The sequence below is a fragment of the Gossypium hirsutum genome, chromosome A07, assembly GCF_007990345.1.
Source record: "Gossypium hirsutum isolate 1008001.06 chromosome A07, Gossypium_hirsutum_v2.1, whole genome shotgun sequence".
Classification (NCBI taxonomy): Eukaryota; Viridiplantae; Streptophyta; class Magnoliopsida; order Malvales; family Malvaceae; genus Gossypium; species Gossypium hirsutum.
In genome coordinates, this window is record NC_053430.1 from 96,351,668 (window position 1) to 96,373,406 (window position 21,739).

Here is a 21,739-nt window from a genome sequence, read left to right on the forward strand (position 1 = left end):
GGATATAGTTGACATGCCATAGGATTAGAAGTATTCAGGGATATTCTGACTTTGTGTCGATGAGACACTATAAGTGTCGCCTTACTGTTACTGTTTCGGATTCGTTCTGAAGAGGTACTCCGTACCTTACTATTATTGTTACTGTTACTGTTCCAGATTTGTTCCGATGAGGTACTCTATGTACCACTACTATTACTGTTACTGTTACTGTTACTATTACTGTTACCATTACGGTGTATTCCGGCTCCAGCCGATGAAACACTATATGCTATCCCGGTGTGTGGGTTGGATCCGTGTATTCATCCGAGTCCGAGTCATGTTAATAGGGGTAAATAAAGGTACTGAATAATTATTGCTACTGAATAACTGACTGCTACTCTGTAAAAAAAATTGTTACTGAATAATTGATTATTACTAAATAATTGATTGTTAAAGAGTGACTGCATATTATTAAACAACTAATTGTTATTGAATGATTGACTGTTACTGAATGAAACTGAAAAAAAAATTGATCGATACTGAAAATTATTTACTGATATTGAATAGTGAACAGAAGTATAAATGAGACATATGAATGGAAAATATTATTATTTAAATGATTGTGAATTTATTTTCGAAAGTTAATTGGGTTAATAGATGATAAAAATCGAATGAGTTAAAAATGATTTATCTATGATTTGTATAATTATACAATTGTATATGACATATGATTTTTAAGTATTTGTTATATTTTCATTTTATTAAGTGTTCGGATTATAGAAATACCACTGAGTTCATACTCAGCGTGCGGTTGTTTCCGTGCGCAGGTTAAATTAAAGCTAGATCGTTGAATCAGCATCCCAGGTCGATCCCGAATTCAATGAGGTAAAACGTGTTAATAGTTGGTAATGGCATGTACCTAGGATGCTTTATGTATGTGTCGTTTTGGATTGTTAATGTATTGATGAAATAAGTAGAATTTAGTTTGATAAGGTATATAATATGACTTGACTAATTTAGTATGAATTTGAATCATATTGATAATATATGATAAGTGACTGGAATTAAGTATTGGATAATATATAAAATGTCTAAATTTAGCAAGTTTTGAGCATATTTAAATGTGTTTAGATGGGTTGAACATAAGTATTTTATGTAAATTGTTCGATAGGTCTGGTAATTATTCGTAACCCTATTCCGACGATAGTTTAGGGTTAAGGAGTGTTACAAAATATAAAAGACAAAGAAAAAGGCGAACCAATATGTGGAGATTTCTCTTGCATGTCAATTGATAAATTCAGCATAATTAACTATTCTTTATAAAAATGCTAAGTATTATTTCAACAAATAAAAACATTGTTTTTTTTAGGAAATAAAAAAAATACTACTTAAACCAAATTGACTATTTAAATATAGTAAGAGAATTTGACATTAAATAAAAATTTTAATTATATTCATATTGAAAATATTATTATATGAAGAATATGATAATTTTTAAAAAATATACACATGTAAAAATTGTAATATATATTTATGGAGAATTTAAAGTGTATGTTGATCTATAAAACATATAAAAAAGTCAATAAATGTGTGGAGAAAAAAAAAATTCTCTTCCATATCATTTAATAAATTATACGGTGTCAATTAATAAAGTATGGTTGGAGAAGATGATGATGATGAAGATGAAGATGAAGATGATGGTCTTTTAAGTTGGCGTGAGGCCTTTTGTTTTTGTGTTTATGATGGATGAAGTTTAAAACTTCTTGATATGGTTGAGGGTAAACCTCTTGGTAAAATGAAGCCGATGCTTCCAAGGATATCATGTACAGTTTTTTAATTGCCCTGCTGTAGTTAATTCTCTTTCTTATTCTCTTGTTAATTCTCTTTCTTATTTTTGCTCTGGTTTTATCCCGTCATATACTCTCTCGAAATAAGCTATTCCCAGGATGTCATGCACTTTCTTATTACAGTTCAGAATTTGTAGCTTCTTGTCGTACTTATTCCACCCAAGGATATCCCATTCCAGTGATATCTCGATGTTATCCCGTATAGGTATATCCAGGCTTGGGTATATCCCATTCTCTGATTATTCCGACTCAAGTTTTTTATTTAAGTTATAAGGTTTTGGTTTAGGGTTTTAATTTTAAAGTTTGGAATTTAAGATTTTGGAGTTTGAGGTTTGGGATTAGAGAGTTCAAAATTTAAGGTTTAAAACTTATGTAACACCACTAACCCAATAAATCAAAACATTTCATATTTAATTCTCATTCATCATATAGAAATTCATTCACATACATTCATATAATAGCTTATAGGAGCGGTTAAGGCCTAAAATAAACATTAAAAATGAGTTGAGACTAAACCGAGTACTAAAAAAATTTACGGAAAAACATAAAAAAATTTCACAATACAGGGGACATACGCCCGTGTGGCCAGGCCGTGTGACACACATGGCCAATTGACACACCCGTGTCGTAACTCGTGTAAGCATTGGATGTGAGGCACACAGCTATGTCCCAGCCCGTGCTCATGCCAATCAAAGTGTGATTGTTGCACACATGGCCAAGTGACATGCCTGTGTCGTAAGCCGTGTGAGCATTGGATGTGAGGCACACTGTGTCCTAGCCCGTGCTCATGCCAGTCAAAGTGTGATTGTGGCACACATGGCCAAGTGACATGCCCGTGTCGTAAGCTGTGTGGGCATTGGATGTGAGGCACACAGCTGTGTCCTAGCCCGTACTCATGCCAGTCAAAGTGTGATGGAATTACTAGTGATGGTGAACAAAGTGGTGTTGTTGTGGTACTTTGGGTTGCTACTTCTGCTGGGCTTGGTAGGTCTACTGCTGATCCTCCAAGATCTTTCAGCGCTTCCTCTAGTCCTTTGATTTGATTCTCAATTAGTTGGCTTTCTTTCAACTTTTGGTCCAAAATTGCTTTTATTGCTTTTATTGTTGCTGCCATTCCCTCGTCAGTGTATCCGGCTGTGTCCTGAAATAAAAATGGCTTTAAACATGTAGCTCCTAATTTTGAGTTGCCACCTGATAAGCTTGCCTTGATTACGGTTCCCCTTGAGTTATAATTGAGAAATCCTGTAACAGAGCTTGAGTTTGTTCTGAGTATAAACTCAATCGTGATCTACACATCTTTAAAGTATAACTTTTAACTTTTCTTGATGTTCTTCTCTTGATACTTTAATAAAGATTATAATATCGTCTTTATAAGCTAGACCTATGTTTTCTAATCCTTCTAAATTTTTGTCCATAAATCTCTTATATATACTAGGGGCTTGTTTTAGTCCAAAGGGTAATACTATAAATTCATATTGTTTCTGAGGTGGACAACTAAAAGCTGTTAATGGAATTGTGTTTTCATGAAGTGTTAGCTGCCAATATCCAGACTTAGCATCTAATGTACTAAACCAGTTACAGCCTTTTAATTATGCTAAAATATAATCTTTTCTAGGAAGCTTATATAGGCGTCTCCTATGGTAGCATCATTCATTTTTTTTTTATAATTTATGAATATTCTTCTTTTTCCTCGTTTTATTTCATTATGGTTCTCTATATAGAAAGCTGTGTCTATGTAGGCCATTACTACTTTATTGTGTATCTTTACCTTAATGTATGTACTATTCTTTCCTCTAGGGCATGTTTCTTTATTTGTTTCTATTTGTTTATCAGATTCTGTATTACTATTTGTTTCCGATTCTGTATTACTATTCGTTTCTATTTCTATTTTTTTAGATAATAAAGACATTTTAATGTATTTTTTTGGTGAAAAAAGAGAAATACATCAACTACGTACGTAAACCATCCATTGTCTTTTTCTTCTTGTAGCAAAACACTTATTTTGTCTGGAGCCTAATTTGAAGGCTTGTTTTTCAGCTCAAACTGAGTTTGGCTAACCTATCTGCAACCAAGTTTTGGGTTCTTGGAATGTGTTTAATGTATTATTAAACTTTTATTACTATTTGTTTCCGATTCTGTATTACTATTCGTTTCTATTTCTATTTTTTTAGATAATAAAGACATTTTAATGTATTTTTTTGGTGAAAAAAGAGAAATACATCAACTACGTACGTAAACCATCCATTGTCTTTTTCTTCTTGTAGCAAAACACTTATTTTGTCTGGAGCCTAATTTGAAGGCTTGTTTTTCAGCTCAAACTGAGTTTGGCTAACCTATCTGCAACCAAGTTTTGGGTTCTTGGAATGTGTTTAATGTATTATTAAACTTTCATAATCATCTCTCCATTCTTTCTTTTTATCGTCTTCCTTTATTACAAATTCTTTTCCTTTATCTTTGTTATCCTTACTGTGTATTAATTCTTTATTTCTAAAAAATTCGTGTAATTCTTTTAAGGTCAGACATTTTTCTGTTGTTTTATCTTTTTTCTTTTTGGTTTCTATTTTACTTTTTTGTTTCATTAAAATCTTCCAGAATTTCTTGGTGTTTTATTAATTTATCTTCTCAGTACATGACATTGTTATACCTAGGGAGGATCCAAAAATTCTTTCAGTGAGAATCTTGGAAACCCTTTAGGTTTCCAGTCAATATACTGTAGAATTTCATGCTTTCCATATGATATGCAAACATAAAATAAATAGTTGTACCTGAACCTGGATTTTGTTCGTCGATCACTTGTTGATGAAGATGATGGTCTTTTAAGTTGACGTGAGGCCTTTGTTTTTGTGTTTATGATGGATGAAGTTTAAAACTTCGAGGTATGGTTAAGGGTAAACGTCTTGGTAAAATGAAGCCGGAGCTTCCAAGGATACAGACCTCCTTTTGGTCTCTTTTATAAACTTTGAAAATTCTCAGAAACTTTTTACTCTGCTTATTTGATAACTGGATGCTACCTTATATAGGCAACTTAGAGGGGTAGAAAAGTAAAATAAAAACCCTAATAATACAACCTAATAATTGCCCGTTAAGCACGCCTTAAATTGAGGTCCTACATGGTCCTTGGCCGACAGCCTGTTGTCCTTTCACGCGTTTTTCGCGCGTCTTCTTCTTTTATGATGTCAGAAAAGTCTTCTTTTGTTGATTGCGTCACTCTGATTTTTTTATCGGCATTTCCCATATGATTAGGGTCTCTTCGTGTTCTTTTGACATTTGGTCCTTCTGTCCATTTGAAGAGTAAAATATACATACATGAAAAGAAAACATGTGACTTTTAATTATTGTTTTTTCAATAAAGTTTACAATAACTGAAACGTACTTTGTATAAACTCGACGGATCCAATTCAATAATTATAAGAATATTTTCAGAAATATTTTTAATTACTTGTTTTGCAGCAATTTAAATAATGCATATATAATTATTTCAATAGTTTTCCATTTTTTATAGAAATGCCAAGTACTATTTCGAAAAGTGAAAAGATTATATCTTTTGAGGGAATAAGAAAACACTACGTAGAATATCCCCATCATATCCCATAGTGGCATAAGCTATCCCGTTTCCGTTTTGAATTCTAAGTGCAGATTTTGATAGTTTAGTGGCTGGTTCTGATTTTTTTTGCTCTCCTGTCTCTCCACAATCTCAGTCAAGGAATTCTACACACAACAGGTACACAACCTTATTCTATTTTTACTTTTATTTGTTACTTATCAATCATTTTCCTACCTGTCAAGCACTGTAACATAAAATCCAATAAACTGCCACCTACTTTTGTGGAAATTATTTCCTACTTGATGCTTTCCTTTTTCTTGTTATTGTCAAGGCAAAGGCAATACTTTGAACAAAGGAAACAACAAGAAAAGACAACAGGTTATGAGGGCCATGCTGATGAAACTAGCATAGCTGGACGACATCAAAAGGAATGTCGATCTCTGAATATCTGATGGGCGTCGAAACCACCAAATATAATTCTTACAAAATAACTCTAATTAGTAATAGAGTGTTAGTAGGGTCGAGTCCACAAAGATTGGATGCGATAATCAACTTCCGTGTATAGTTTATGATCAGATTGTCTGTTGTGTCGAAGGTCGTGGCAATAGTCGTGCCCACGACTCCAATCGTACCCGCAAAAATTAGAAATAAAAGTAAATCGGGGATTTTTGAAATGTTTAGAAACTAGATAATTGAAACAGTATAAACAATTAATTAAATAAATTAGAAAATAAATTCAGAATTTTGCAACAGATAAAATAAGTCTTAGCCTTAGACTCGGTCAATTCTGTGTTGAGAATCGATCCTTAAAAATTAATCTTCTCCTCCAATCGATAAGCTGGTTATAGCAGTTAAAAACGTCCTAACCATCAATTCTTCCTCTAGTAGCTGGTTTCAGTACGACCTACAAACTAACCCTTACCGATTATCTAACTGAGATACACGTGTTCCTGATTCAAGATTCCGGCAGCCTTGCGTTCTGAAGAACCCAACTCGAATTAACGGCCTCAACCGCATGGGTCGTTTAAACTCGATCACCTCTTCCTCGATTTGTTCTCGAAAATTCGAATACAGCACAGCAGACTCGAATTTCCAATTGTAAGCAAACACGACTCCAACCCGATGTGCACTTTGACTTGAAATCGAATTTAACTTTAAAGGATGATTGGACTATCCCGATACTTAGGAAAAAAATGAATACCGATAGGACAGATTTTTTTAACACGAATTTGTATGTCACGATTCCCGACCGAAAAGAACGCTGGCCTAAAGCTAAGATGAAATTTAGTTAAGCATGAAATTGTTCATGCTTTGTGAGCTTGGAAGGAAGATTGATGATTATGGTGATGGAAATTGGAAAGGAAAAACACTTAGAGAGGCAATTAACCCAATTTTAGAAAAGAAACAAAACCAAATGAAAATGGAAGAATACTTAACGCCAATTTGAAAGGAAAAATGAGAGTATTTCTATTCCAAATAGAAGTAGGAATATCAAGTGAATGCATGATTTTCTAAGAACTAAAAGCCCCTATTTATATACATGGCGTTTACTAAAAATAGCCTAACCTAAATTAATAAAATAAAATAAAATAAAACAAAATAAAAAAAATGAAATCTTTTTATTTTTAGCTTTTTACAAAGTCAAAATATATAATAAATTCTTGGCTTTCTCTATCCTTTTGATTTGGCCCCGATTCAATGATTTGTCTTTCAATTTGGCCCCTTTTTACTTGTTTTTGACCAATTGCATCCCTGACAAAATTAAATCATAAAAACATTAATTAAGCAGAGATTAATTAAAAATAAACCAAATCAAACACAAGAATCATGTAAATTAATATGCTCATCAATATCCTCAGTAACTTTTTCTGCTGTCAGCAAGTGTTATCCCAGCAGTAAGTGTCCTAAATTTCTTTTGCCGGACAACTGATTTAGGCAACCCAAATAAGATCGCTTGAAATGTCAAGCTAATAATCACCTGCATCTATAACCTCCATGCTCTGCACTTTTGCAACAGGAATTTAGCAATATTTTTCTATGTCTCTTGAAATTATCTTCAATCTTATTTTCATGTCTGAGTCACCCGTTCATTCTTTCAGTGGTGTGTTTTCAGTGCTTTATTCGATATGTAGGTTTCTCTACTAATGCATCATGTGCAAATTTGAAAGGACATGCTAATGTGTTTTTACCAGGGAACTATATCTATCTCAATATTCATAGACATATGTATAAGGGCCACTATGTGCTAGTCATAGGAAGTGCCTCACTAGAGATCACTACTTTTTGATACATGGATGGCGTGTTGCATTTTATGCTGTTGTTCAAATTTTGACCAGCCTTGGTTTTTCTCCCTTGTATTCTTTGTTTTTAACTAAGTAGGAAGTCATTGTAAGTCTGGTCCTTCGACAATTAAGTATCAAATGCCAGAGGATCCAGCGAAGATCATTATAAGTTCAGTACCCCCTTCTTATTCTGTTAAAATCAAGGAAGCATGTATCTGTTAATATCTCTGTGCATAACTTTGTGAACTAGGGTGTAACTTCTCTGGAATCCATGGGTTTTCAGTGCAAAATACCATTTGCTGGTGCAGGTGCTCCACCAGCAAGCTATCAAGGAGAGTTACAATGCCCAAAGTAGGTGAATACTTTATGTCGCACTGAAATCATATTTGTGTAACTAAAAATATCCTCTATTACACATAAACATCAAATCTCTTTTGATTTAGGTAGTGCTAGGCAGAGAAACCTGCAAAAATTTAAACATAGCTACAATTATTTATATTAACAACTTGATGTTAATGTTCAATAACTATTGCGTCTGCTTTTACCAAAAAAATAAAGAAAGCTTAAGCAATGTAATATTTTGAGAAAATAATTGTACATTGGCTAAAATGAAGACTACTCTCTCAAATCATCAAGAACGCTTGCTGACAGTGTGAAAAGCTAATGCTTGTTTTGCTGCGCAGGATTTCATTTAGCGATCATGATAATCATGATTTAAATGCTTCCAATGATAGTTTGGATCTCTGGAATGCAGCCACTGAGAATCGTATGTTGTAATGTTGGACTATTGGTTATATACAAGATCTCAACTAATTTGGTTTACAATTTCCAAATGTCCTGACAGGATTGTAGCTAGCCAAAAAAGTATATTATTTTCTTATTGCAGTATGTAACTCCGGCATACTAATAGGATTCTTTTTTCTTGATGTTATTAACTAAATATATAGTTCTCTTCAAATTTTCTTTCCATCGTTTACTTTTCCAGAATTATCTGTTTTCGACATGCTTATTAATGATGAATCAGAGGTGGGTTCTGAAAGAAGTCTGGTTCATGAAGCTCATGTTGCATTTTCAGTTAAAGGTATGATACATTAACAATGGAGGGAGTCATTAAGGCAGTAGGTCATGCAGAAGGATAAAGTATCACAAAATTCATCAGCAGATGAATATGGATACCAAATATTTGCAATCTTTGTATACCAAATCCATTACTGATCATGCAACATGCCTTAGAACCCGTGAAACACAAACTAAAATTTCAAGTTAACTAGCAATACATAAACCTTCTGAATTTCCAAAATCATTTTATTTGAATTCCAACAGAAATAGACCAACTCATGAAATTTCTTTTGTTCAAACCTAACAAGGATAGGTCTTCTTGGGAAAGGTTTTAATTTAAAAAATTGGGTTGATTGAAAATTTTGTGTAGAAAGCACAAGTAAATATAACATATTATTACCTATTAAGTCTTAACTTAATTGGTATAGACACTATTGTCAGGAGAATGTAGGTTCGAGTGAGTTGAAGCGCATTATTCTCCTATTTATGGGTTGAGAAAGACTATGAATAATTTTAGACCTTGTTATAAAAGTATTTAGAAAAATATTATAAAATAATGTAAAAATAGTATAAAATTTAAAAATTATTAAAAATTAAAAATAAGCTATATAAAGTTATTAAAAGTTAAAAGAAGTTTATAAAATAAAAATTATTGAAAAGTTACAAGATTTATAGGAGAATTTTGTTACTTTGCTAGTTTGGAGTGTTTGCTTTTGGAATAAGGAAATGGGGGAAACTGAACTGTGATGATCAAGACTTGTGTAGACTGTTGAGTGAGGGTTTGAATGATTATGAGTTCAGTACTTGATGGTTTAAGGTGGGTGATTGGTACATATATTTATAAACTAATCCAATAATCTATTAAACAATTAAAAAATATATAGAAAATAAGTTTATATTAACATTTTATAATTAAATTTAAATAAAAATGTTTTTATTGTTTTTAAAATATTGAAACGAAATTATTTTGGCAAGTTAGGTCTAGTTGGACTTGAGCCAAGATATTTTTTTGAAATTTGATCTAAGCTCAACTTGACCCATTAACACTTCTAGTGATAGGCAATATTTTAGTTGAGGAAGAATGATAAGAGAGAAGTTAATAAGTATCAGTTGATGTATGATGTAGGATATTGTGTGAGAGAAAACAAAAATGTGTAGTATTTGAATAAATTTAAAAAAAATTTAATATATTATTCTAAATTTTTTTATAACATTTAACATTTTCTATATTTTTTATAATTATTAATAGATTTTCTATATTTTTCTATAAAGTTGTGTAATATTTTTCTAAAATTTCTTATAACATTTAAAAATTTTCTATAATTTTTATATTTTCAATCATTTTTATAATTATTTATAAATCTCTAATATTTATATGAATTTTATAATTTATCTTTTAAAAATATTTTTTTACAACTTTAATATTTTTTACTTAAATAATCAAATAAAGTAATAAAAATAATCAATTAAGCCCTCGTAAAATAATAAAAAAATCACTTAAGTTTGGAGTTCAGAGTAAGAGTTATTGGTGATGGTAATTATGAGTAAAGACAATGCCCAACACTCAACAAAGTTGACGAGGACTAAAGAGCAAAGTAAGATGTATAATAAAATTTATTATTTATAAATAAACCAAAGAAAAGGAAAAGTTTGAATCTTATTTTAGTCTTGTTTGTGGATTTTTAAAAAATATTTTTTATAAAAGTATTATTTTAAGAAATAAATTTCATGTTAGAAAATAGGTATCCATTTATTCATAATTTAGTATGTATTTGTATAAAATTTTATGTATTTTTATCAAAAAAAATAAACTTTTAAATCATTTTAGGGTTAAAGTGTAAATTTACCATTATATTATAGGAGGGTAATACACTTTAGCGCATTTGAACTCAACTCCTTCTGTATTGGCAACAATGATCATGCTAACTGAGTTAAGACTAAATCGACAAATAATTGTAATTTTTAATTATATTACTTATTTATTATTTTTAACTATTAAAATAAAATATTTTTTCTTCAAATTAAAACTTCATCCGCAACAATTATTTTAGGATTCATTCTTTGATATATACATTTTTACCGATTGAAATGATGAGAATATGTTGTTATTAAAAATATAACATTTTTCTTTAATTACCATAAAATAATAAACTTAAAATCAATTTAATAAAAATTTTAAATAAAAAACATCAACCAAAATTTAATACATTATAAAAAAAAAGTGATTTCCAAATTTCCTTTAAAAATTGCCGACCCACCCTCAGTTCTTATTTCTCCTCAAACATCCCGCCGCTAAACTGCAGCATCTTGACTATTGGATTCTAAACAATCAGCAAATCAAATCAAAATCAGGTAATTTTTGAAACTCTGATTTGTACTTGAGTCATGAGATTTTGGGTAATGGCTAAGTTTTTGTTATCTGTTCTCTGCAATTTTTTTTTCTGTTTCCAGTCCTATTTGTTGAATGATTATTGAACTTTGTGGGTTTTCCTTGTTATTTTACACTTATTTTAATCTGGGTTTTTCTTGTTTTAACTTAAGATTTGCTTTTGAGTTAACCCTTTTGTTGGAACAACGTAAACATTAATATTCGTAGCCTTTTCTGCACATTGTAATGTTATGCACTTATTTATCTTTCTTCAGGAATTGGTAGCTATGGCTGCAAATATGTTTGTGGTTCCTCAGACAAAAGGCACTGTCTTGTGTTGCAAATGTGGTATTTTGATGGCTCTGAATCCTGCCAATATGTGTGTGACCTGTTTGAGGTCTGAAGTTGACATCACGGAAGGTTTACGAAAACATGCCACTATTATGCATTGTCCTGGGTGTGATAGCTACTTGCAGCCCCCTAGAACTTGGTTAAAAGCTCAGCTCGAATCGAAGGAGTTATTAACGTATTGTGTGAAACGACTCGAGACCGATTTGAAAAAAGCTAGGCTAGTAAATGCCGAGTTTATTTGGACCGAACCCCATTCTAAGAGAATCAAGGTCAAGCTGAAAGTTCATGTTAAGAAATGGCTTAAAATTGGTAGTGGATTGTTGTTGTTGGTAGTGGGTTGTTGGTGGTAGTGGATTAGTGGATGGTTGTTGGTGTCCATTTTCAACCACAAATCTTTGCCAAAGTTTTGGACAATTATGTCCTTGAACTCTCTTATAAATAGAGAGGTTCATTAGCCATATTCATCATCCCAAACCAAGAGAGAGCAAAGCTTGTTCTTTGAAAGCTAGGATTTTAGCTTTCGGGTTTTCTATAGGGGTTGAGAGTTGTGAGGTTCTCGGGTTGTGTCTTGAGTGTAAAACACTTGTAATCTTCATCTTGTTATAGTGAAATTTCTTTTCGCCTCTGCCCGTGGACGTAGGCATTAAAGCCGAACCACGTAAATCCTTGTGTTCACTTTATTTTTCGTTCCGGTCAATTTACTTGTAGTCATATCGGAGTTCTCGAATCGATCCTTTCCGCAACAAATTGGTATCAGAGCGTAGTTGAAGGAGTGATAATATTTTCTGAATTGCCCTGTGACTGCAGCTTTGTCTGATCTTTCACATCAGGAAGAAAATATTATCATTCATTCAAAGGTTCCAAATTATGGCTACAAGTGTTTCATCGACTAAGTATGATGTCGAGAAATTTACCGGGAAAAATAGTTTCAGTTTATGGCGCATCAAGATGCGGGCAGTGCTGGTTCAACAAGGATTGCTAAAAGCATTGTCTGGTAAAGATAAATTACCAAGCACGCTTTCGGAAGAGCAAAAGGATGACATGCTAGAAAGAGCACATAGTGCTATTCTGCTATGTCTAGGAGATGAAGTGCTACGAGAAGTAGCGGATGAGAAAACCGCGTCCGGTTTGTGGCTCCGGTTAGAGAGCAAGTACATGACGAAGTCATTGACGAACCGGCTCTACCTCAAGCAAAGACTCTATGCCCTGAAGATGGAGGAAGGTACACCTGTTTCCCAGCACCTGGATAAATTCAATTCCATTATCATGGATTTGAATAATATCGATAACAAAATCGATGATGAGGACCAAGCAATAATTGTTTTGTGTTCTTTGCCTCCCTCGTATGAGAATTTTGTTGATACAATGATGTACGGTCGTGATGACCTGACTCTAGAGGAGGTGAAAAATGCCTTAAGTTCCAGTGAGTTGAGGAAGAAAATCACTGGTAAGGTGGTCGAAAACAATGAAGGCGAAGGCTTGGTTGCTCGAGGAAGATCCAAGGCAAAGGGTGGAAGTTCAAGTAAAAGCCATCCTAGATCGCAGTCCAAGAAGAGAATACAGTGCTACTACTGTAAGAAGTACGGGCACATGAAGGTAGATTGTCCGAAAAGGAAGGAGAAATCAGAATCACAGGAGCAACAAAATGATCGTGCGAATGTAGCTGATGCAGATTCTTCAAGTGATGCCGAGATCGTTCTTGCAGTATCCGACTCTTACGCTGGTGGGAGATGGATTCTTGATACGGGAGCTACATTTCATATAAGTACTTCGAAAGATGCATTCTCAACATACGAGAAGCATTCTGGTTCAGTACTAATGGGAAATGACCACGCATGTCAAGTCATGGGGATTGGCACAGTTCGTATAAAGATGTTTGACGGTATTGTTAGAACTCTAACTGATGTTCGGCACATTCCAGAAATGAAGAAAAATTTGATCTCTTTGAGTACGTTGGACAAGAAAGGCTTTCGGTACTCTGCTGAAGGTGGAGTTCTCAAGGTATTCTCGGGTGCTTTGACTGTGATACGTGGTAATTTGGAGCGGGGCCTTTACTTCCTCGATGGTTCCTCGGTTACAGGTGTTGCGGGAGTGTCATCATCAGATGATCTAGATTCTGACACCACGAAGTTATGGCATATGCGGCTCGGGCATATGAGCGAGAGAGGCTTATCGGTGCTAAGCAAACGAGGATTATTGTCTGGGCAGTGTACAGGAAAGTTGAATTTCTGTGAGCACTGCGTCTTCGGTAAGCAGACTCGGGTAAAGTTCAGCACTGGGATTCACAAGACAAAAGGCACAGTGGATTACTTCCATTCTGACCTTTGGGGGCCTTCTCCGACAATTTCTAAAGGTGGTTACAGATATCTGCTTACCTTTATCGATGATTACTCGAGAAAGGTTTGGGTGTATTTTCTGAAGAGCAAGTATGAGGTTCTCATCAACTTCAAGCAATTTAAAGCTTTGATCGAAAATCAAACAGGAAAGAAGATCAAGCGATTCCGGACGGATAATGGCTTGGAGTTTTGCTCAGGTGAATTCAATGAGTTCTGCAAAAATGAAGGAATAGTGAGACACCGCACTGTTCGTCGAACACCACAACAAAATGGAGTTGCAGAACGCATGAATAGAACTCTCTTGGAGCGAGCTCGTTGCATGCGATCAAATGCTGGGCTCGGTGAAGAATTTTGGGCTGAAGCTGTTAATACTGCTTGTTATTTGGTTAACAGATCTCCGTCAACAGCTATTGAGCTGAAGACTCCTGAGGAAGTATGGTCTGGTTCTCCTGCTGATTACTCTGGTTTAAGAGTGTTTGGCTGCCCTGCGTATGCTCATGTAAATGAGGGAAAACTCAAACCGAGGGCGAAGAAATGCATATTTCTTGGATACGGCCAAGGGGTGAAAGGATACAGGTTGTGGTGTCCTGATCCGGTTTCGTCCAAGTTCATCATCAGCAGAGATGTGACTTTTGATGAGTCATCCATGCTTCGATCCACCACAAATTCCCGGGAAAAGGAGGAGTCAGATAGAATGGGAGATCACGGTGTTGAGAAGCAGGTGGAGTGTCAGGTGGACGCTCCAATTCCTACGGAAGGTACTTCAGTCCAGGATGATCAAGTTGAGGTGCAAGATTCCGATGAAGATGAGTCACCTCAAGAAAAACCATATAGCATTGCCACTGGAAGAACGAAGAGACAAATCAAACCAAATCCGCGTTACGCTAATCTGGTGTCTTTCGCGCTCAGTGTGGCGGAGTCCATTGGTATAGAACCTTCCAGTTATAATGAGGCTGTCACGTGTGATGAGTCGGCACAGTGGGCAATTGCTATGAGTGAGGAGATAGAATCTCTTCACAAGAACCATACTTGGGAGTTGGTTAAGCCGCCAAGTAACCAGAAGATAGTTGGTTGCAAATGGGTCTTCAAGAAAAAGGAAGGCATCCTAGGGGTTGAAGCAACTAGATTCAAGGCACGATTGGTTGCTAAAGGCTTCACTCAGAAAGAGGGGATTGACTACAATGAAGTTTTCTCCCCAGTCGTAAAGCATTCTTCCATTCGTGTATTACTTGCCATGGTGGCCAAGTCTGATCTAGAACTTGAGCAGCTTGACGTAAAAACGGCGTTCTTGCATGGTGAGCTCGAGGAAACAATCTACATGCGTCAACCAGAGGGTTTTACAGTTCCTGGTAAAGAAGACCATGTCTGTCTATTAAAGAAGTCTTTATATGGATTGAAACAATCCCCAAGGCAGTGGTACAAGCGGTTTGATAGCTTCATGATTCAGCATGGTTACACAAGATGTGACTATGATGCTTGTGTCTATCATCGGAAGCTCTCAGATGGTTCGCACATTTATTTGTTGCTGTATGTTGATGACATGTTAATTGCTTCCAAAAACATGTCGGAAATCAACAAGTTAAAGTCGCAGTTGAGTGGTGAGTTCGAGATGAAGGATCTGGGTGCTGCCAAGAAAATTTTGGGCATGGATATTCACAGAGATCGCAAGGCGGGCAAGCTTCGTGTGTCGCAGAAGAACTACATTGAAAAGGTTCTTCAACGCTTCGGCATGGATAAAGCGAAAACTGTGAGTACTCCGTTGGCACCACATTTCAAACTCTCTGCAGAGTTGTCACCACAATCTGATGAAGAAAAGCAGCAAATGTCTCACATTCCATACTCGAGTGCAGTTGGAAGCGTGATGTATGCAATGGTTTGCACTCGTCCAGACATTTCACATGCAGTTAGTGTGGTCAGCAGATACATGAGTTGTCCTGGCAAGGAACACTGGCAGGCCGTGAAATGGATTCTCAGGTACTTGAGAGGTTCTGCAGATTTATGCTTGGTATATGATCAGAGTGACTGCACTAGCAGTGTCACGGGCTATGTGGACTCTGATTATGCTGGAGATCTGGACAAAAGAAGATCTCTGACGGGTTATGTTTTCACTTATTCTGGAGGAGCCATTAGTTGGAAAGCTGTGTTACAGTCTACCGTAGCCTTATCTACGACTGAGGCGGAATATATGGCGTTAGCAGAAGCAGTGAAAGAAGCATTGTGGATGAAAGGTCTAGTAAGCAGTTTGGGTTTACAACAGGATTTCACTGTTGTATTTTGCGATAGCCAGAGTGCCATACATCTGACTAAAAATCAGATGTTTCATGAACGGACCAAACACATTGATGTCAGATATCATTTTGTTCGGGAACATGTTACGCAAGGTGACATTGTTATCAGCAAGGTTGCTACCGAGAAGAATCCTGCAGATATGTTAACTAAGGTGATCCCTGCATATAAGTTCAAGCATTGCTTGGACTTGATAGGTATTCGGGATTGATTAGCGCCAGAGAGGCGTTTGGAAGAGGTGATCCAGTTCGAGGAATTCACTATGATGTTCAGCTTGGTAAATTTCAAGCCAAGGTGGAGATTTGTTAAGAAATGGCTTAAAATTGGTAGTGGATTGTTGTTGTTGGTAGTGGGTTGTTGGTGGTAGTGGATTAGTGGATGGTTGTTGGTGTCCATTTTCAACCACAAATCTTTGCCAAAGTTTTGGACAATTATGTCCTTGAACTCTCTTATAAATAGAGAGGTTCATTAGCCATATTCATCATCCCAAACCAAGAGAGAGCAAAGCTTGTTCTTTGAAAGCTAGGATTTTAGCTTTCGGGTTTTCTATAGGGGTTGAGAGTTGTGAGGTTCTCGGGTTGTGTCTTGAGTGTAAAACACTTGTAATCTTCATCTTGTTATAGTGAAATTTCTTTTCGCCTCTGCCCGTGGACGTAGGCATTAAAGCCGAACCACGTAAATCCTTGTGTTCACTTTATTTTTCGTTCCGGTCAATTTACTTGTAGTCATATCGGAGTTCTCGAATCGATCCTTTCCGCAACAGTTCAAAAAGAGGTTCTTAACGGAGCGATTCTAGAGCAATCTTATGTTGTTCAGTATGTTTTGCAAGATCACATGTGCGAATCTTGTACAAGGTTTCAAGCAAACCCGGATCAATGGGTGGCTTCCGTGCAGCTGAGACAACGAGTTTCACACAGACGCACTTTCTTTTATCTCAAGCAGCTCATCCTAAAGCACGATGCTGCAGTCCATGCTATCAAAATCAAGCAGATGGATCAGGGTATCGATTTTTTCTTTGCCAATAAGAGTCATGCTTTGAAATTCGTGGAGTTTTTGGATAAAGTTGCTCCAACAAACCGTAGAGAGAGCAAATAGCTTGTTTCTCACGACCCTAAGAATAATAGCTACAATTATAAGTATACTTTCTCTGTTGAAATATCCCCGATTTGCCGTGAGGATTTGATTTGTTTGCCTCCTAGACTTGCTGTTAGTTTGGGGAATCTCGGACCGCTCGTGATCTGCACGAAAGTAACAAACAACATTGCATTGCTCGATCCACTTACTCTAAGGCAATGTTTCTTGGACCCTGACCAGTATTGGAGGTATTCCTTTAAGTATCTACTCGGTAGCAGGCAGTTGGTTGAATATGTCTTTAATGTGGAAGTTGTTTCTCCAGAATTTAACGTCGGGGGCTCTAAATACGTCATGGCCGATGTTGAGGTGGCTCGTGTCACTGATTACGGTAAGTTGTTCTATGTAAGAACTCATCTGGGCCATATATTAAAACCTGGAGATCATGCTCTCGGTTATGACCTATATGGTGCCAACAATAACGATAATGAGCTAGACAAGTATCAGAATCTTGTAATTCCCGAAGTGATTTTGTTAAAGAAGAGCTACGAAGAGAAACGCCAGAAGAAGCGTGGGAAGCCTCGTCCTTGGAAGCTTAAGTCTCTTGATATGGAACTCGATGAATCCAAAAGTAGAGGTGACGAAGAAAAGATGAACACGGAATACGAAGAGTTCTTAAGAGATTTAGAAGAGAACCCTGAATTCCGGTTCAACTTATCGCTGTACCGTAACAAAGATTACCAACCATCGGAAATGGCATCTATGTCAGATGGCGATGATGTGCCTTCAGTTCCATTGGAAGAGTTGCTTGCTGATCTCGAGTTGAGCGATAAGGAAGATGGTGACGATAGCATGAAAGACTAATGATCAAAGTCGCAGTTTTCTATAATTGATTAATTTTCTTGTGAGTTTTGCTTGAAAATGGTGTTTTGAGTTATTTGCTTTTATGCCCTTTGTTTCTAAAGCGAATAAAGTTTTGTTGCTGCCCTGTTAAACTGGGAAGCTTTTGGTTGCTTTCATGGAGTCCTTTGAGTGAAGACTAATCTCGCTTTTGCTCTCACTGCTCAAGTTAGAAATATCTATTACAATTACTTAGATTATTTTACTTAGATTATTTTCTTAAATCCATAGATTTTCTAAAACCCTAATTATTAATTTTTGGGTTCGACGGATTCACATTATTAAACCTTTGTCCAAAATATATGTATTTTATTCTTGAAGGATCAAACTAAAAGAGTTTCCATTATACTTCTACCTTTAATCATCTCACCACCAGTAATGAAAGCTTTCCATGGCCGAGCTTTACAAGCTAGTCCAATGTTAGACTTACGCCTATACCTGTTACCAAGTTCTATACAAGTAAAAATTGTCCTCAACATGGAAAAGGTACAAACCCTTATTTTACTTTATTAGCAAATTCCATGAAAAAACAAAGAGAGCCTCTAAAAAAAATTTATGGGGCAAATCAAAGGTACTTCACCTCAATTAAACAAGGAATGACTAAAAACAGTTATCACATTTTTTTCACTTAATTCTTTTTTTAAATGAAAAACCATTGACATGAAAGGTAAGATGGCAACACCATGAATGTCAATAACAGACTAAAACTTCAAAACTCTTTTCAAGTCTACCATACCCTTACCAAAATGAGCTCCTTTTTTTTTTTAAGCTCTCAAGGCTTGAGTGCCAAAGCAAGTCCGACCTTGGGGCTCTTATCGATGGACTTGGTATCCACCTCTCCAGAAATGGTAAAGAGCGATTTCGGGCGCCACTCGTGCTGGATGAGTGCACTTGCCTTGCCAGCATTGTTCACCCGTGCCTTGATTGTGGTTAATGGATCCAATGCATGTTGTGTACCCACGGTGATGGTGTTCACATTGGTAGAGAAGCTATGAGTCACCTCAGCACCAACAGCAGTGTTGGTTGATGGATTCACAATATGGTAGTAAGATGCGTTAACTGAATCACCCTTTTCATTCCTGCATCGACAAACAAGATATTAAACTTGAGATTATATCATTTGGAATGTTCAGCTGTAGATAGGTATATAGAACATAACCACATACAGAGCCAAAGAAGCAATGAGGTCTGCATTGGTGAAGCTGAATCCCGCGTTGCATTTGGTGAAATTCCCAGTCTTTGTGTCGAATGAGATATCGGTACCTAGTGCAAGAACATTTGTTCCAAGCACACCCGAAAAGTTAACTATCGGGTTGGCAGTCAATCCAATGCTTGAGCTTATCCCAGCATACTCATGCAAATACTGGAGTTCAATCTGGTATACACAAAAGCGAAAAAACAGACATGTCCAACAGCATCTCAAAACACATTCTAAGTAACACGTTCTTGAGCCAAAAGCCAAAACAAGAAGGAAGTTTCAAAGGATACAAATTGAAATCTGAAGACAGAATTTTGTACCTTGCCAGACCTCTGATCAGGGACTCTGAAGCCAAAGATTGCCTTTAGCCCGGGTGCAGGTTCATCAACTGTTATGGTGGTAAATAGCTGATAAACATAAATTACTTTAGTACAACAAACAATTTTCAAAAAGGCTTACAAAAGATGGAAAACATATATATCAACAACAAAGGAATATAAGAAGGTAAAAAAGGAACTACGAACTAAACCAAAGAGATCCTTCAATTGAAAAGCATTTCGGCCAAATAGGTCAGGTCCCAAGCAGTATGATGTTCTAAACAATGTTATCAAGCAGCTACTCTCCTAGTTAAAGCTTGGGTTTCAAACATAGAGGGGACAAGACATGATTACTAATTTTATTATAATAGAAGTCAGATGAAGGCCGAAGAATATATAATGGAGTAAAGAGCATCATATCTAACTTGCAAAAGAGAAATTTCAACCAATAATTCAAACTTATAGATAAAACTAGAAGTACTTGCATTGGAGCTGGTGTCCACTTTGATATCAGTTGTAACATTCCTAGACTTCAGTTGGGTATTAACATCAGCCAAGAAAAGATCACCTTTCTTCGTTCCAGTAGAGGTAATTGCCTGAAAATAAAGGGAAAAACAACAAAACAAGGCCAAATTAGTTCAAGTTCTCATAGCAGATTGAGAAATCGAACATCTTTGATGATACATTGCAGTTAAAAGATTGAGATAACCATGATGAAATTCAAGAAAAATAGCTGCTATTATACTTCAAAAATTGAATACACACATACATATGTTTGGAAAGCATACACTTTACCTTTAATTTCAGCTTAAATTAAACATTCTTTTTTGTAATTAACATAATTTTATTCTTAAAAAACTAAACAAAAAAATCTAAAAAAATGTAAACAGAAACAGCATTTAGGTTCACTGGAACAAAGAACACATGCATTTTATATAAAATTAAATATGAAAAAAATCACAACTTGGGTTCAAATGAATTCTTCAATAATGACTAAAGAAAACATAATCTAGAGAAAAAAAAAATTAAACAAACCCAGAAAATAAGAACCAAACTTACAACACCAGTGGGAGAGCTAGTGGTCAAAGTGAACTTTTGGTCAGTCTGATAATCCTTGTAAAGAAGATCTATAAAATCCCAAAAATTGAAAAATTAGACATAAATATTACAGGTTTAAAGCTTTCTTGTTTTAAAAAAAATTTATACCTCTGGCTTTCTTGCCGATTTCAGTGTAGAGACCAGGACCCTTGCCCATGATATTTTGCTTGGAATTTCAGTGATAAAGAAAGGAAAAAGAAATGAAGCTCAAAACCACAGAGGTGGATAAAATAAATAGGAGAATCCAAAAACCCTAACTTTCACCATCCATTTCGGGGATTGGGGGTTTCTGGTTTAAAAAAATATTATTTTATCAATGAAAAATGTGGACCGTTGGATGGTAGAGGTGGGTTGGTTTCTCGCTGCTTTCACCGTTGATCCCTTTTTCAAAGTCTTTATGTTAGTATTAAATATTTTATTTTTGGTTATTTTTTAATTTATTATTATGTTATTTTTTTATAGAAGGTACAATTTCTCAATAATTCATAAATGGGATAATAATATATTTTAGTGTATTTAAATTTATGTTTTTTGTATTAATAACAATTTATAGACCAATTGAGTTAAAGACTCAATATATGTTGGTTTTAATATAGAAATAAAAATATTTTTTCCATTTAAAAAAGTAAAAGTATTTTAATAATTTTAATCTAATTTGTATTTAATATGTGATTTTAATGAGAATAATTTATTAAATAAAATATTTTCAAATTTAAATAAAATAAAACTTAAATTATTTATATACATACTTAAAAAAAATATTTTCTACATGTTATTGTGTTTGTTTCATGAAAAATATTTATCAGTTAATAGAAAATAAATCTTTTTTCTTGTAAAATAACTTATTGTTTACATAAATTATTTTTTAAAAATTAACTCATTTATAAATAATATTATTTTTATATAAAAATTAACTTCAATTAAACCTAATTTTTTTATATTGATAATAATTTTTTAATTTTAATTATAAAAATTAAACATATATTTTTAATCATCTGTATTTAATAATATAATTTATTTATTGTAATAAATTATTCAATATTTTAATTTTATTTTAATAATAAATTTTAAATAATATTCTTTGTGAAAAATATTTATATATA

General features: G+C 34.7%; 3 protein-coding genes and 2 long non-coding RNA genes across 5 annotated transcripts; 3 read left to right on the forward strand and 2 right to left on the reverse strand.

The window, feature by feature from the left end:
* Positions 1-2,216: 2,216 nt before the first annotated feature.
* On the reverse strand, positions 2,217-5,197 carry LOC107955543 (uncharacterized). The gene is made up of 2 exons (XR_001700009.2): positions 4,592-5,197; positions 2,217-2,967 (listed from the first exon to the last, which is right to left on the reverse strand). It is a non-coding gene; the product is annotated as an uncharacterized lncRNA (long non-coding RNA).
* A 307-nt stretch (positions 5,198-5,504) lies between these two features.
* LOC121231860 (uncharacterized) lies at positions 5,505-5,732 on the forward strand. The gene is made up of 2 exons (XR_005929948.1): positions 5,505-5,547; positions 5,702-5,732. It is a non-coding gene; the product is annotated as an uncharacterized lncRNA (long non-coding RNA).
* A 1,486-nt stretch (positions 5,733-7,218) lies between these two features.
* On the forward strand, positions 7,219-11,482 carry LOC107956892 (uncharacterized). The gene is made up of 5 exons (XM_041074230.1): positions 7,219-7,265; positions 7,750-8,003; positions 8,336-8,418; positions 8,638-8,733; positions 11,355-11,482. Exons 2-5 carry the CDS (start codon positions 7,924-7,926, stop codon positions 11,480-11,482), a joined length of 387 nt encoding a protein of 128 aa, XP_040930164.1. The 5' UTR covers positions 7,219-7,265; positions 7,750-7,923.
* A 5,445-nt stretch (positions 11,483-16,927) lies between these two features.
* LOC107943870 (60S ribosomal export protein NMD3) lies at positions 16,928-17,987 on the forward strand. The gene is made up of 2 exons (XM_041074231.1): positions 16,928-17,052; positions 17,252-17,987. The coding sequence occupies exons 1-2, from the start codon at positions 16,928-16,930 to the stop codon at positions 17,985-17,987; spliced, it is 861 nt and encodes a 286-aa protein (XP_040930165.1).
* Positions 17,988-18,508: 521 nt separating this feature from the next.
* Positions 18,509-21,006, reverse strand: LOC107955544 (mitochondrial outer membrane protein porin of 34 kDa). The gene is made up of 6 exons (XM_016891336.2): positions 20,745-21,006; positions 20,598-20,665; positions 20,024-20,134; positions 19,542-19,628; positions 19,190-19,398; positions 18,509-19,102 (listed from the first exon to the last, which is right to left on the reverse strand). Exons 1-6 carry the CDS (start codon positions 20,791-20,793, stop codon positions 18,796-18,798), a joined length of 831 nt encoding a protein of 276 aa, XP_016746825.2. The 5' UTR covers positions 20,794-21,006; the 3' UTR covers positions 18,509-18,795.
* Between the last annotated feature and the right edge of the window lie 733 nt (positions 21,007-21,739).

Excerpts from the sequence above, each read along its gene's own strand:
- LOC107956892 (XM_041074230.1), top strand. The coding sequence starts at position 7,924 with ATGGGTTTTCAGTGCAAAATACCATTTGCTGGTGCAGGTGCTCCACCA. Across the intron at positions 8,004-8,335 it reads GGAGAGTTACAATGCCCAAA|GATTTCATTTAGCGATCATG; the intron begins GTAGGTGAATAC and ends TTTGCTGCGCAG. Across the intron at positions 8,419-8,637 it reads GAATGCAGCCACTGAGAATC|AATTATCTGTTTTCGACATG; the intron begins GTATGTTGTAAT and ends TTACTTTTCCAG.
- LOC107943870 (XM_041074231.1), top strand. The coding sequence starts at position 16,928 with ATGGGTGGCTTCCGTGCAGCTGAGACAACGAGTTTCACACAGACGCAC. Across the intron at positions 17,053-17,251 it reads AATCAAGCAGATGGATCAGG|ACTTGCTGTTAGTTTGGGGA; the intron begins GTATCGATTTTT and ends TTTGCCTCCTAG.
- LOC107955544 (XM_016891336.2), bottom strand. The coding sequence starts at position 20,793 with ATGGGCAAGGGTCCTGGTCTCTACACTGAAATCGGCAAGAAAGCCAGA. Across the intron at positions 19,629-20,023 it reads AAGTGGACACCAGCTCCAAT|CTATTTACCACCATAACAGT; the intron begins GCAAGTACTTCT and ends TATGTTTATCAG. Across the intron at positions 19,399-19,541 it reads CTGATCAGAGGTCTGGCAAG|ATTGAACTCCAGTATTTGCA; the intron begins GTACAAAATTCT and ends TGTGTATACCAG.